This window comes from Phascolarctos cinereus, unplaced genomic scaffold, assembly GCF_003287225.1.
Source record: "Phascolarctos cinereus isolate Bilbo 61053 unplaced genomic scaffold, phaCin_HiC Scaffold_3;HRSCAF=262, whole genome shotgun sequence".
NCBI lineage: Eukaryota > Metazoa > Chordata > Mammalia > Diprotodontia > Phascolarctidae > Phascolarctos > Phascolarctos cinereus.
Genome location: NW_027555736.1, coordinates 138,745,244 through 138,758,349, shown reverse-complemented (window position 1 = coordinate 138,758,349; position 13,106 = coordinate 138,745,244). Strand labels below are relative to the sequence as shown.

General features: G+C 41.7%; 1 protein-coding gene across 1 annotated transcript; it reads right to left on the bottom strand.

The window, feature by feature from the left end:
* Positions 1 to 8,483: 8,483 nt before the first annotated feature.
* On the bottom strand, positions 8,484 to 12,247 carry FOXB1 (forkhead box B1). The gene is made up of 2 exons (XM_020968657.2): positions 11,564 to 12,247; positions 8,484 to 11,251 (listed from the first exon to the last, which is right to left on the bottom strand). Exon 2 carries the CDS (start codon positions 11,125 to 11,127, stop codon positions 10,156 to 10,158), a length of 972 nt encoding a protein of 323 aa, XP_020824316.1. The 5' UTR covers positions 11,128 to 11,251; positions 11,564 to 12,247; the 3' UTR covers positions 8,484 to 10,155.
* Between the last annotated feature and the right edge of the window lie 859 nt (positions 12,248 to 13,106).

The window sequence follows — 13,106 nt, the reverse complement described above, 5'->3', positions numbered from 1 at the left end:
TGGCAGCTGTGACAAGAATTGGTGGTAGCTACTAAACTGCCCCCCACCTTCTTTCTCCCTCTGAAGGTATAGGTGATATTTCTCATTCTTATTGCAGAACTTAAGAAATTATTATATTCCTTGAATCTGGAAAAACAAATAAATGTGGTCAATCATGGTGAAAATGTTCTGACATTCAGTAAACATTTATTAAATAACTGCTGTGCAAAGACTACCTAATGCTACTATATTATTACATTAGTGCTTGTAGTGGGGCTGGGAGGGGAATTAGAAAAAAAGAAAAAAGATGTCCAGTTTCCCTATCTGTGAAAGCTTATTCTTTAGTTGAAGTAATTACTGAATTCGTTTTGGTCTGGTTTCTCTGGGGACAGTAGAAATACTTTTTTAAAGAAGTTTTATTGATACTTCTTGTCTTTATATCATTATTATTTCCCATTCTCCACCAGGTTGGACCTTCATTTGAAACTTCCACTCAATATTCTGTCTTTGTAGCTCCCCACTCCTCTGCCATGAAGTAGGCGCTATGTTTCATTATCTCTTAAGTAGGACCTCCTTTGGTTTTTTGATTGCTTAGAGTTTAATTTCCCTTTGTTAGTCTTTCCATTTGCATTGTTGTAGTCGTTGTAGGGGCAGCTAGGTGGCAAAGTGGATTGTGCACCAGGTCTAGAGTCTGGAAGACCTGAGTTCAAATATGGCTTCAGACACTTACTAGCAATGTGGCCCTAGGCAAGTCACTTAACCCTGTTGGCCTCAGTTTTCTCATCTGTAAAAGGAGCTGGAGGAGGAAATGGAAAACCACTCCCAAATCTACAACAAGAAAACCCCAAATGAGGTCATGACGAGTTTGATGTGACTAAATGATGGTCATTGTATATACTATTCTCTTGATTCTTATTTTGCTTTGCATCAACCCAGACAAATGTTTTTGTGTTTCTAAGTTCCTCATATTTGTAATTCCTATCACATATGTTCATCATAGTTTTTTCAGCGATTCCCCGTTTGATGAGGATTTACTATGTTTTTTGTTATTTGCTACCACAAGGAGCTCTACTATGCATATTTTGGCATAAGTTGGGTATTTGTTTATGTCTGGAAACATTTTTTAGCAAAAGGAAGAAGGGCTCATTTCTGGTAATGAATAGCAGTTACTTTTCTAAACTATAACAATATTTGTTTATTTCAGAATGCCATTTGATCCAGAGATCCCACTATTGGATGAGCAAATACCACAAAGATATCAAATTTAGGAAGAAAAGTCTCATGTTTACCAAAGTATTTATAGCAATACTTCTTGTGGGGGGCAAAACAACAGCAGCAACAAACCAAACCCCACAAAACTGTAGAAATAAAATGGATGCCCATTAATTAGAGAATGGCTAAACAAAGTATAGAATGTGAACATGATGGAATTTATCTTTCTGTGAAAAAATGAATATGGAGCATTCAGAAAAACATGGGAAGATTCTGAACTGATGCAGAGTGATGTAAGTAGAACCAAGAGAAGAAGACAGAGATAGAACAAGTATTTGTTGAGAATTTGTGTGCCAGGCATTGTGAAAAGTACTGGGATAAGGGTAAAATTCAAGCAAGCAAGATTGTCCTTGTCCTCTAGGTACTTGTTTTCTACTAGAGAAGCCAACACAGAAAAGAGAGATGAAAGTGGCATGGTGTGGAGATATCTAAGAAGCAGTGTGGGGGCCTGGTTTTTGGCAAGCTAAGGGGAAAGCTTACTTTTTACAGCCGGGGAATGCAAGGGTGGAGTTCAAGTGTGTAGTGGGAGAGATGAAGATGATGACTAGAAACTCTACATCAAAACATCATTGAAAGGCTGCTGAACTCAGATTAATTATGCTTGATCCTTGAGAACAAATGATGAAACGTATTACTGTCTTCTTGGTACAGAATGGGAGAGGCCCTATGGAAATACAGTGTTACATTCATTGTCAAACATGGCTTCTTCAGTTGGTTTTATTGAATTATTTTTGTTGTTTTTGGTTCACTGGTGGGAAGTAATTAGGGGAAAAGCTAGTGCAAAACACAAAAGGCATCGATACAACTTTTTAAAAATTGTATTATTGAATTCACAGAAAGCAGTTAGGCACCTTTAGGAAGTTAAATGTGCTTATGTTCATTTGTCTTACATGATTAGAAAAATATGAAATAAGATAATCTCTATGAACTTGATCAATCAGTAAATTTCTGATTTCAAGTGATATATTTAATAATGTCATCGCTTAAGTCTTAACTAATATCAGGCTACAGTGAAGAACAATTAGCAAATTAATTAATAAGGTCCTGTTTACACTGTTAAGATTAATCACTTGCTTGTTTTAAGTGAGATTGTTTGCTTTCATTAAAGCCATCAGTGTCCATGAGCAAACGAAAATTAATTCCACATATATGTTTGAATTTTCATCTCTAATTTCACAAAATAAATCTAGTCTCAGATAACTCTTTCTTTCACTAACATAAAATTAAGGCATAGAGATGTAGTCTAATAAACACTTGCAAATGTCATTCACAATCATACATACTATTCTCATTACATTGTCAATTACTCTTTCCCACTGTGGAAATACATTATTGCATGTACACGGTTGGGCACGATATTAAGAAAATATTTCTGCCACCCCCTCTACATCACCCAACACAGGAAACAGAACATGGTTCCTCCATATTTCAGTTCCCCTAAGTAGTTCATGGCCTTTCGTATTGGCTGAAGACCCTTGAATTCAACTTAGTCAAGCTAACCATGACACACTCAACCTGGGAGAAAGTAAAACTCATTTTCTATATTGTTCAGAAAATACATTCCATTGGATATCTGGAGCCAGACCAAAGCCACTTTCTGGCAAGGGTTGTTAATGACAGAAATATCATATTACTCAGGGTAATGAGGTAGCTTTTCAATTATCTTTGTGTTGGTTTGCATATATCTTCTGAATGTCAAATATATGTATTTATATAAACAGGTAGGAAAAGTAAATGTGTTAAGACCACAATCAGAAATAAAATATTGTTCACCTTTTCATATGAACCCAGTATTTGTAGCTATTTATTTGGTTGGAGCAGTTCTAGTCAGGGAGTTCAAATGCTAAGAGTTTTCCTGTAGTGTAAAATTATTCTTGGCTGTAATGTCTCTCTAAGGAGCTGCTCTAATTAATGCAAAACACTCTAGATACTACTTAATAAATACTAAGCCTCTTCTAAATGGCACAAAATTAAGATCCTTTATTTAGTAGTGCTTATATATTAAGTTATGGGTTTGTGAAATCCATCCAGTACATTGCATGCATTTCAGATGATATGGAAGAAGGAAGAGGAAGAAATGAAAATGAGAGAGAGAGAGAGAGAGAGAGAGAGAGAGAGAGAGAGAGAGAGAGTGAGAGAGCGCGAGAGAGAGCCATAACATTAGAAAACCCAACCAGAGCTTGGGAATAATTATTTTGCAATTCAATTCACAGTTCTTTTTGTATTGTATACCTTAGTAAACTATGTCAACAAAGAATACTCTGGGGGAAAAATTAACTATGTAAATAAAAATATACATGCTGCAAAGCACAATGCAGAATCCCCAGGCTTCCAAATAACGGATATGTAAAGAATCCTTTTCAAATGGTAGCTTAATCTGCTTTAATTAATGTTCAGGGTTTGTCCCCTCAGAAACCTACAAGTACTTTCTTTTCTGCTATTTGTAGATATAGGTGGAAAATGGATTGTTCAAAATACAAAAATTCGACACTCTTTGTTGTAAAAATGTTCTTTCAAATTTCCTTAGAAGGCTAATCTTTGAAAGACGGTTAGTTTGATTAAGCAAAAAACAAAAAAAAAATTTTTAAAGATTGTGTATGGCTAGTGGAAAGTGAGACCAATAATAAAGAGACCAACTTTCCTCAAAATCTTTCCTTTACTTACATACATGCTCTTCCCTCCTCCCCTCCCACCTCAAGAATAAAAAGAGGAATACTCTGGGGAGACACTGGATTTTTGAAATCGTGAAGCTAGGGTATAAACGGTATTAAAATTTCACATAATCTGGGAACTCTTGCTGACCAGGCACAATTTAGACACATATTCTTGGTGGCTGATGCTAGAAACATCTTCCCTAGCATGAGGCAGCCTACATTTCTCTTACAAAATTGAAGACAAATGTATTTCATACCATCAATACTTATGAATCCAAGGATGAAAAATAAAGCTTTATTTTTTCCCATCCAGCATGCACTGTCAAAATGAACAGTTATGTAGAGTCTAAAAATTATCTCCCAAAACCCTGTAAAGATTAAATATAAATATCAATCCCTTAAAGCCATATGAAGAAGATCAGACTAGGCACATTCATACATATATAATACACACACACACACATAACACACATATAGAGAGAAAGAGACTGAGAGACTGAGGTGGAGGGAGGGCGGGCAAAAGGGAGAGGGAGAGAGAGAGAGAGAAGGAGAGAGAGAGAGAGAAGGGAGAGAGAGAGAGAGAGAGAGAGAGAGAGAGAGAGAGAGAGAGAGAGAGAGAGAGAGAGAGAGAGAGAATGAAAAAATTCTTGCCAACCCCTCAGCACCTTCACTTATTTTTTCCACGACAACACTATTTCAAACACAGCTATCCAGCAAGGCAAGGCGTATGGAAAGACTGTATGTGTGTTCAAATTAAATATTTCATTGCTCTTTTCTATAAAGGTGAAGTTTTGAACTGAAGTTTCAAATCTGGCGTAGCACTGATGTCAACATTATCAAGGGAAAGAAGAAAACTTGAAAGTTCCTATTCTAACCTGTTTGAAGTAAAGGTAGAAAGTTGCCTGTGCAAATCAAACAAAGCAAAGAATTTGGAAACTTCAGTGGCAGGGGAGGTGGAGTTATAAACACATATACATGTATGGGTATCTATACACACACACACACACACACACATATATATATATATATATATATATATATATATATATATATATATATATATATATATTTATCACATATATGTGTTTAATAAATTGGAACTATCTCAGAGTCAGACGATAGATATGACATGATCTCGGTAAATCCTAACCCCCACTACTCCGTTCCTCAAACCTCCTTCTTCCCCTCCCCCATTTTTTCCTTTCCAGAAGACAGAGGATGCCCGATGCATCTTGCACTGTAGTGCAAACAGACCCCAAAAAGGGAGGAAGATAAAATGAATTTAAATTCCAAAGGGGTTCCAGTGCTGGTTTCCTAGTCCCCGAGTCAGCAATGTGTTTGTGAAAATTCAGGCTTTTTGTCTCTTAGAAAAAAGGAGCTAAATCTACATCGGTGGCCCAGTCTCGGTTTGCTATTCTTTGCATTTTCTATTCAAGTGAATGAGAGTGAATGAAGTGGCCCAGGACCTTTTATTTGATCTACTCACTTGCATAAAGTGACAGAATTCTAATATATTTGTTTAATGCTCTTCAATGGGCTTTCACTTTCTTGCTTGCAAATGAAGCCTCCGTGTGCAAAGTTTTGTTCCCCTCTGGCTCAGGGACATATTTCATAACTTGGGCCGAGGTTTGAAGTGATCTTGAGAGGAGTTTTAGCCTCAAAAAGTGGGAAATAAAGAAACAGATGTGAAGTTATTGTAAATTCCTATAGTGGGCTCTGGGGCTATTGTGAGCCCACTGCAGGCGGTCCAGAGCCTCTCCCTTTCATGCTGTAATTGAAACATATTAATTAGATAATTTGTTGTTAGTTTAAACGAAACAAATACATCCCCTTCAAGGCTTCAGAGCCACTGGGGTGGAGATTTTTTGGTGGTTGTTTTAGTTTTGTTTTCTAGGGATGTCCATGTGCATGTGTTTTAAGGTTTTATTAATGACATTTTGTTTAAACTTTAAGAACTAATTCTTGGAAAAAACTGAATCCCTAGTCTCTTCTGCTCCGTAGAGTGATAATTTACAAAGGGATCTTTCTATTTGTAAAGGTATAAACAGCAATCCTCCCCCCTCCCCTGCATAGACTAATGTAAAGACTCTTTTTCTTCTTTCCTCACCCTCCCCCAGCCCAGCCAAGCACCTGACCAGACTCGGGCTCCCAAGACACAATCACTTTTCTCACAAGCAATGCAAAGGGAAAAGACACACCACCAACACAGCATTAGTGTAATTCTAGGGACCATTCACCAGGATGAGTTCCTATTCCTGAAAGTCGAGGCTTCACACACACAAAGCACAACACAGAGTAGATCTTAGCAACCAATAACTATAACATAGTAATTATACCAGAATGCCCAAAATGACTAAAGGATTATTTTTAAAATACCTTTTAGCACCAACTAATGTTAGAAAAGGCTCTCTAGCAAGGGTCCAAAATCAAATCCTCTTATTTACCTGAAATAGAACTTGCAACAATCATAACAGCAACAACTTCTTTCAGTACTCAGTATAGGGCTGCTATTAGCTTTTCTTTTTGTACACACACACACACACACACACACACACACACACACACACACACACACCCTCAGTGTTGTCTTTTCCAGTTTTATTTCAGATCTGTGTTTATTGACTTTGGATTTGAGCCAAGTAAAGAGATTTAACGAGACAAAGCAGTAAATTGTAGTCACTGGAGATATGAACTCGCTAACTTGGTGTATTTTAGATAAACAGGTCTCATTTCCCAAGGCAGGAGGAAATGGATGCTTACTTCTACCTTTGGATTTCTGGTTACAGATAAAAACAAAACAAAAGAAAATAAACTATCAGCCCATCTATTACTGTATGTGTGCAGAATCATCTAACCAAACTGTGACAAGTTCTTTGTTACACAAAAGTTGTTATATTTCCTTATGTGCATAATAACAGATCCAATGAACATAAGGTTTTTAAAATCTGAATGGAAATGTTTCTTTGATGGATTTCAAAACTATAATATCGTGTCTCTCTGTGAATGTTTACACATTCACAAGGAATATGTTTATATTGACATGCCTCTTCACATGCTGTCAATATAGGGAAGCTAAAGGTGAATCTGCTAATGGGAATGTTTACCTGCTGAAAATCTCCAGAGATAATTTTTTTAAATCACCAAGGCCCCAACTGTGGCCACTTCACATGCCCTCTTAGTAGCCGGGGGATGAACTCAGGCAGTCTGTATTCAACTTTTCTGAATTTGATGAGATTAGCACTTTACTAGGGATATTCTTCTTTTGGTTTTGAAGGGAACTGTGGGGAAGTAAAAAGCACTTAAGGAAAATGTAGGTCATTTCTTGTTTCATAAAAAGTTTTGAGAGTTTTATATCCTAGGATCTAATAAGTTTCCAGTGCTTTCTTGAGCTGATCTTGTTGATATAATTGTGAGTTGGACTTGATGAATGAATTCGGTTGTCCCTTGTCTGACAAGCTTTAGTGGCTTCATGCATTTTAATCAGTCCAATGATTCATTTATTTTCCACCTTTTTTTTTTGGCTGCGTGTGGGATCCATGCTTTTAAAAATTGGTTGCAATAGGATTAATTACTCTATGTTGATCTTAAACTTCTTTTTTGAAGCACACTTCTGAGTTGCTGATAGGAACAGATTATTCTTTTCTGAAGGCTACAGAAAATTGTGTTATATTACATGTGTTTTCAGTGTGGGAACTGCTATAAGTAATTTTGTTTAATCATTTGAAATAGTTATATTACACCTCACAGTTTCCAAGAACGTAATTCTCAAATGTTAACAAGCATTTAAGCATCTTTGTCTTGTAAGTTGAATGCACACCCATTTCTCAAAACGTGGCAATGCCTTCAATAAATTGATTTCATTTAGCTTGGAGTGATAAATTCCATATGATATTACCTTTAGAACCTAGAGAAGTGAAAATATTTGGAATCAAACTCTTAGGGGAGCTAACATTCATTTCTGGATAATTAAATTCATTAAACATTGTTTTTCCAGGTAGAAAAATTAATCCAAATATTTTCAGTCCAAAGTGGACCATTTTCTTTATAAATGTGTTAAGCTATTTGGGATATTCTGAAAAAGAAGGTCTCAGGGACTATGATAATTTATTTTAAAATGATATTTAAATCTGACTTCAACTGAGATGTATAAGCAGTATGTCTGAATTTACCCTGATAAAATAGCTACACTGTCTCTCTCAAGCATTTTAAAATTTTTACATGCATATTATTTTGCATATCTGGAGATATCTGAAGATAAATGCCAAATAGAGGAGATACCATGTACCTTCAATGACTTTTATTCTGTTACACCTGTGTACTTGTGCTGGTACTAGACACATCTTTTATGTATGAACACCTTTCAAAGTCTGCCTCAAAAACATCTTTCCCAAAGATAAGTGCAAAGGTGGAAGGAATGCAAGCTACAAACAAACAGGAAGTGGGGAAGAAATTCTGCATCTGTGATATCCCTTAAAAAAAGTATCAAAGGATCTACATTTCTCAAAATGTTCTTATTTGGGGCAACTATTCAAAAAGACAAGAAACTAAATATGAATTTACATATTTTAATGAGAAAATATTATTTGGACTAGGTTCATAATTTAACATAGACACTTTTTTATCCTTTGTTTTAAAACAGGCATGCTGGGAACAAGAACATCAATATTTAAATGTCATGCTTATTCTGTACAGGAAGAAAAAAAGGATTTCTTTACAATTCTGGTGACAACTTTTTTTTTTAACTTAAGCAGTTCACAGCAGAAAAACAGTTCGGTTTCCAGCAAACTATCTAAAACTAAGGGAATATAGCGAACGAAAAGTGCATTTTACACAGTTTATCATCATTCCTATTCACAAGCATGTACATCCCTTTACAGCCCTTTCAGTTTCTAATAAAACAGAAAGCTTCTAATAAAACAAACAGAAAGACTAGTCTTGTGGGAGAAATCTCCAATGATATTCCCCCCCCCATCATGTTACCAGTTCCCTACTGCAGCTAACTCATCAAGGGTTGCCCTTGGCTGTCTTCTTATTTGTGGTTTTATTTCATCTTAATTTTATTAAGCAGTAAAATAAATACCTTAAATGATCTCTAAAGAATCAGAAAAAGTTGCCATACAAATGAACTTTCCCATCTTTCCCTGCTCTAACCCCCAATTTTCTTCCAACCCACCTCGACAGAAATGGAAAGTAAACGTTGGCTTTACAACTGTTACTTGTAAAATGGGCCTAGCCAGCCTCGGGGTACAGACTCAAGGTCACTATTTACATTTTGACTGGAGCTTTGTAAACAATACGGGGTTTATTTGTTTATTGTTTCTCCCCACCCCTCCCCCACTCACTTTAAACAGGTGTCCCGCCCTTGGCTTTTGTACCTAGCCCAGTGCTCCTGGCTGGAAAAATGAAAATAATAATAATAATAACAATAATAAAACAAAACCCAGAGCCCATAAGAGACTGGAGCAAGCCGCCGAGCAACTTGGGTGAACTTTCTGGCTGCTGTCCGGGAAGCACTGAGAAGTGGGTGAAGGTGGGAGAGGGCCGGGGGGTTGCGCTGTGTGGGAGTTCTGGGCTTCGTGGTCCCATCCCTAGCTCTTGGATAAGACATAAACAGAGGCTCGGGACCTCAAGTGGCCTGCTCTGCCGCCTCACGGCTGAAGGCGTCTGGTGGTAGTGAGCCCAGAGTAGGTGCAGGTAGAAGAGTAGAGAGAATCTGCTCAGAAGCGGTTTAGATTATTTCTGAACTGCTGACTCTGCCAAAAGGGGGACGTGAAGAAGCCTTGGAGGGTTCGGGTTCGGTAGGATGCCTAGGAGTGCCTGATGGGGGTTTCTCTCCTAACCCCACAGTGGGGCGGGGGTGGGGGGATAGATATGGGGGAGTGACCCAACTTCATCCTTCCCCTCCGGTGGGGGATGGGCCACGGAAATTCCTGCACACCCAGAGGCACCGAGTTCTTGGACTCTCCCAAGTTTTTGTGTTGTTTCCTTTGCAGTCCAAAACAAAGTTCTGGAAACCCGGGGCCCGGACCGAAGGGAAAGGGGAATGGTCGGTTTCAACCCTGGCGCAGCTAGCCTGCACTTCGTTGAAATGGGGGTCTTGTGGGGCCTGGGGGAAGTTGGGGATAGAGGAAACAGGTGTGGGGTGAGTGGTTAGAAGATACCCCCGAGAGACTCAGAAACGGGGACTGTGTGTGGCTAGGGGAAAGGGAAGAGAAGCAGGGAGGGGGTAGTGGGGCCCAGCCGCTCCGGGTCAGTGCACGGCCACAGAGTGCAAGGCGGAAGCCGGGCTGGTGAGAGTCTCACTGGGGGTGGCGGGGCTGCTTTGGCTCGTCGCTGTCTGCGAAGAAGTGGGGCTGAGAGAGGGGGGCGAGTTCGAGAGCAGAGTGGGGATGGGCGCGGGCAAGGCGGGCAGGGCGGGCACAGCGGCCGGCGTGGGCTTGATGGGCACCGGGATGGCGGGCAGCGTCTGCCCTCCGTGGCACAGCGGCTTCAGTGGTACCCCGTAAGCGCTGTAGTCGCCGCTCGCCATGGAGATAGGGGTGGCCGAGTCGATCATGCCCGAGCCGTACATATGGGGCCAGCCAGTGCCCAAGGAGCTGCCCATGGTAGTCAACTGGTTCGGGAGAGGATAGGCGGCGGGCACTGGCTGCATGGCGGAGAAAGCCAAGCCCCCGGGCATCTTGTACTCGCGAGCGATGATATTCTCGATGGCGAAAGGGTGCTTAAAGCCCGAGGGCTGTGACACCCCGCCCAGGTTGTAGGCGGCCGCGGGCATTTGGGGCAGGTGGGTGCCCGAAGCTGCCAGGGCGCTAAGGCGCAGCTTGGCCTGCTGCTGCAGGTACTGAGCCGCGTCGGCCGGTTTGCTGGGCGCCAAGTGGTCGGACTTGAGCACCTTGAAGCGTTTGCGGCGCCGCAGGAAGCTGCCGTTCTCGAACATGTCCCCGCAGCTGGGGTGCAGAGCCCAGAAGCTGCCCTTGCCAGGCTGGTCTGGCCGCCGCGGGATCTTGATGAAGCAGTCATTGAACGAAAGGTTGTGGCGCAGGCTATTCTGCCAGCGCTGTGTATTCTCCCGGTAGTAGGGGAAACGGTCCATGATGAACTTGTAAATTTCGCTCAGGGGCAGCATCTTCTCTGGTGAGCTCTGGATAGCCATAGCAGTAAGCGAGATATAAGAGTAAGGCGGCTTCTGGTCGCTGTACGTGTTTCGGCCGGGCCGAGGCATCTTCCTCCTCCTCCTCCTCCTCGCGGGCGGGCTGGCAGGCTGCTTGGATCTGCCAGGGAGGGGAGGGTTGAGGGAGGGGGTAGACGGACAGACACCTCGAGGTCAGCGGGGCCGAGTTACAGGACTACTTGGAAATGGGAGGGGAAAAAAAGGAAAAGAAGCAGGGAAACAGTGAGTATGGGGTAAGAGAAAGAACGGGGGAAGGGGAGAAGAGTACCAACCCCAATTTAACCTAAAAATCCTCTTGGTTAGTCAATCTGACCCGCCTGGGACGGCAAGCTCTCCAAAGTAACTTTACGCGCTGCGCTAGTTGGTGCCTGAACAGTAGCAAGCTGGAGACAGAAATGCGGAAGGAGAACCCGGGAAGGGGGCCCAGGGACTTAGAGGTGAGGAGAGAGAGGATTGGAGAGGGGGGCGAAGCCTAGGCAGGACCCACCTTAAAGTTGCTCTAAGTTGGCCGTCCGCATCCGGGAGGCTGCCCACGGGGCGTCTGTTCCCAAAAGCCCAGCAGCACTAGAGCCTTTCCGTTAGGCTCGGCGCTCTGCTGGGCTATGCAGCTGCTCAAACCGTCGGAGCCCCAGAGCCGCCCAGTCCCCGGCGATCTCCGACTCTGCTTCCCCCTCCCAGCGGGCAAGCTCGGCTCCAATGACCACTGGTGGCGGCCGCAACTGCGCCGTGCCTGCAGCGGGAGCTGCTTTCTCTTCTGCCGAGACGCTGAGCTAGGTAGTTGCCTCCATGTCCTTCCTGGAACCATCTGATAGTTTTATGCGGTGACAGGAGCAGAAAAGACCCCTGTAGAGGCGCTTCATTAATGTGCCACTTCTTTGCTATCATATGACAATCGCCCTGGGAGGAGGAGGAGGAGGAAGAGAAGGGGGAGGAGGAATAGAGGGAGGGAGAGGGGGCTGAAGAGGGAGGGGGCTGAAAGAGAGAGAGAAGAGAGAGAGAGAGAGGCATAATCTGGTTTCATTTACACCTATTTACATGGACACCTTGGGCCAATAGAAATCATTTCCATTTGAAGACAAGGCGAGGGGTGAAAAGGCTCAACAACCGGAATTGAAGTGGGATGGCACCCCCAGTCTCAGTTCGTGTGAAGGTATGCAACGGCCCTTCTGTGGACTGCGCAGGGAGCTTAGTCTGCGATTCACACTTACCAATGGAGCTACTGAGCAGAGCGATGTTTGACATGGAAATTGCTTGGCTGTGGTATTCTGTTTGTTCTGCATTGTTAACTGATTTGTATTGTTGGCTAACTTAAGGCAGGGCTTTTCCTTAACGAGAGACTTTTCCTTTTGCCCAGTCAAACCGCGTTCATGGCTGTTGCAAGGGTGATTATAATGAAAATGCAATACTTTTAAGTCCTCATCGAGGCCGGCTGAAGTTTGTATTACCTTTTAAGCTGTTTCCTCTGCCGTGCAGAATTTGGTGTGTCGCTTTAAAAAAAAAATCTGATGGGGTTTTATAAATTACATAATTGGATTGGACAGCCCTTGATAAGAGCCCATTTTGCTTCTAAACGTTTTGGTCAGGTTTAAAAAAAAATTAAGGCTGTGTAACTGTATATTACTTGCCAAACTGTCTGCTTTAAGATTACTCCGGTAATTTGATTTGACACTAGAGTTGTAGATGTCAGTTCAATGCAGATGGTATTCTAACCAGGTGAATTCCTGACTGTTTTCCTACTCGAATCAACCTCCAGGGAGTTAGGAGTTCCATTTACCTCGTTGTTTCAAGTGTTAGAGGATTGAATCTCCCAGTTTGCATTTTACAGCCGGAACTTTTCTGGGTTTTTCCCTCCCTTATCTGGGAGAGGTTATTTAGGGTCTCCAGGCTACATGAAAATAGAGAGTCCTGGAGAAAGCCATCAGAAGTCCCATAAAACCAGCAGTAGCTTCTGAGGCTTGCAAAGAGAGGGGAACAGTTTTGACTTTTCGGAGGGGGAAGCGAATGTGAGTGCTCACGGAGATGTTTGGTGT

Excerpts from the sequence above, each read along its gene's own strand:
- FOXB1 (XM_020968657.2), bottom strand. The coding sequence starts at position 11,127 with ATGCCTCGGCCCGGCCGAAACACGTACAGCGACCAGAAGCCGCCTTAC.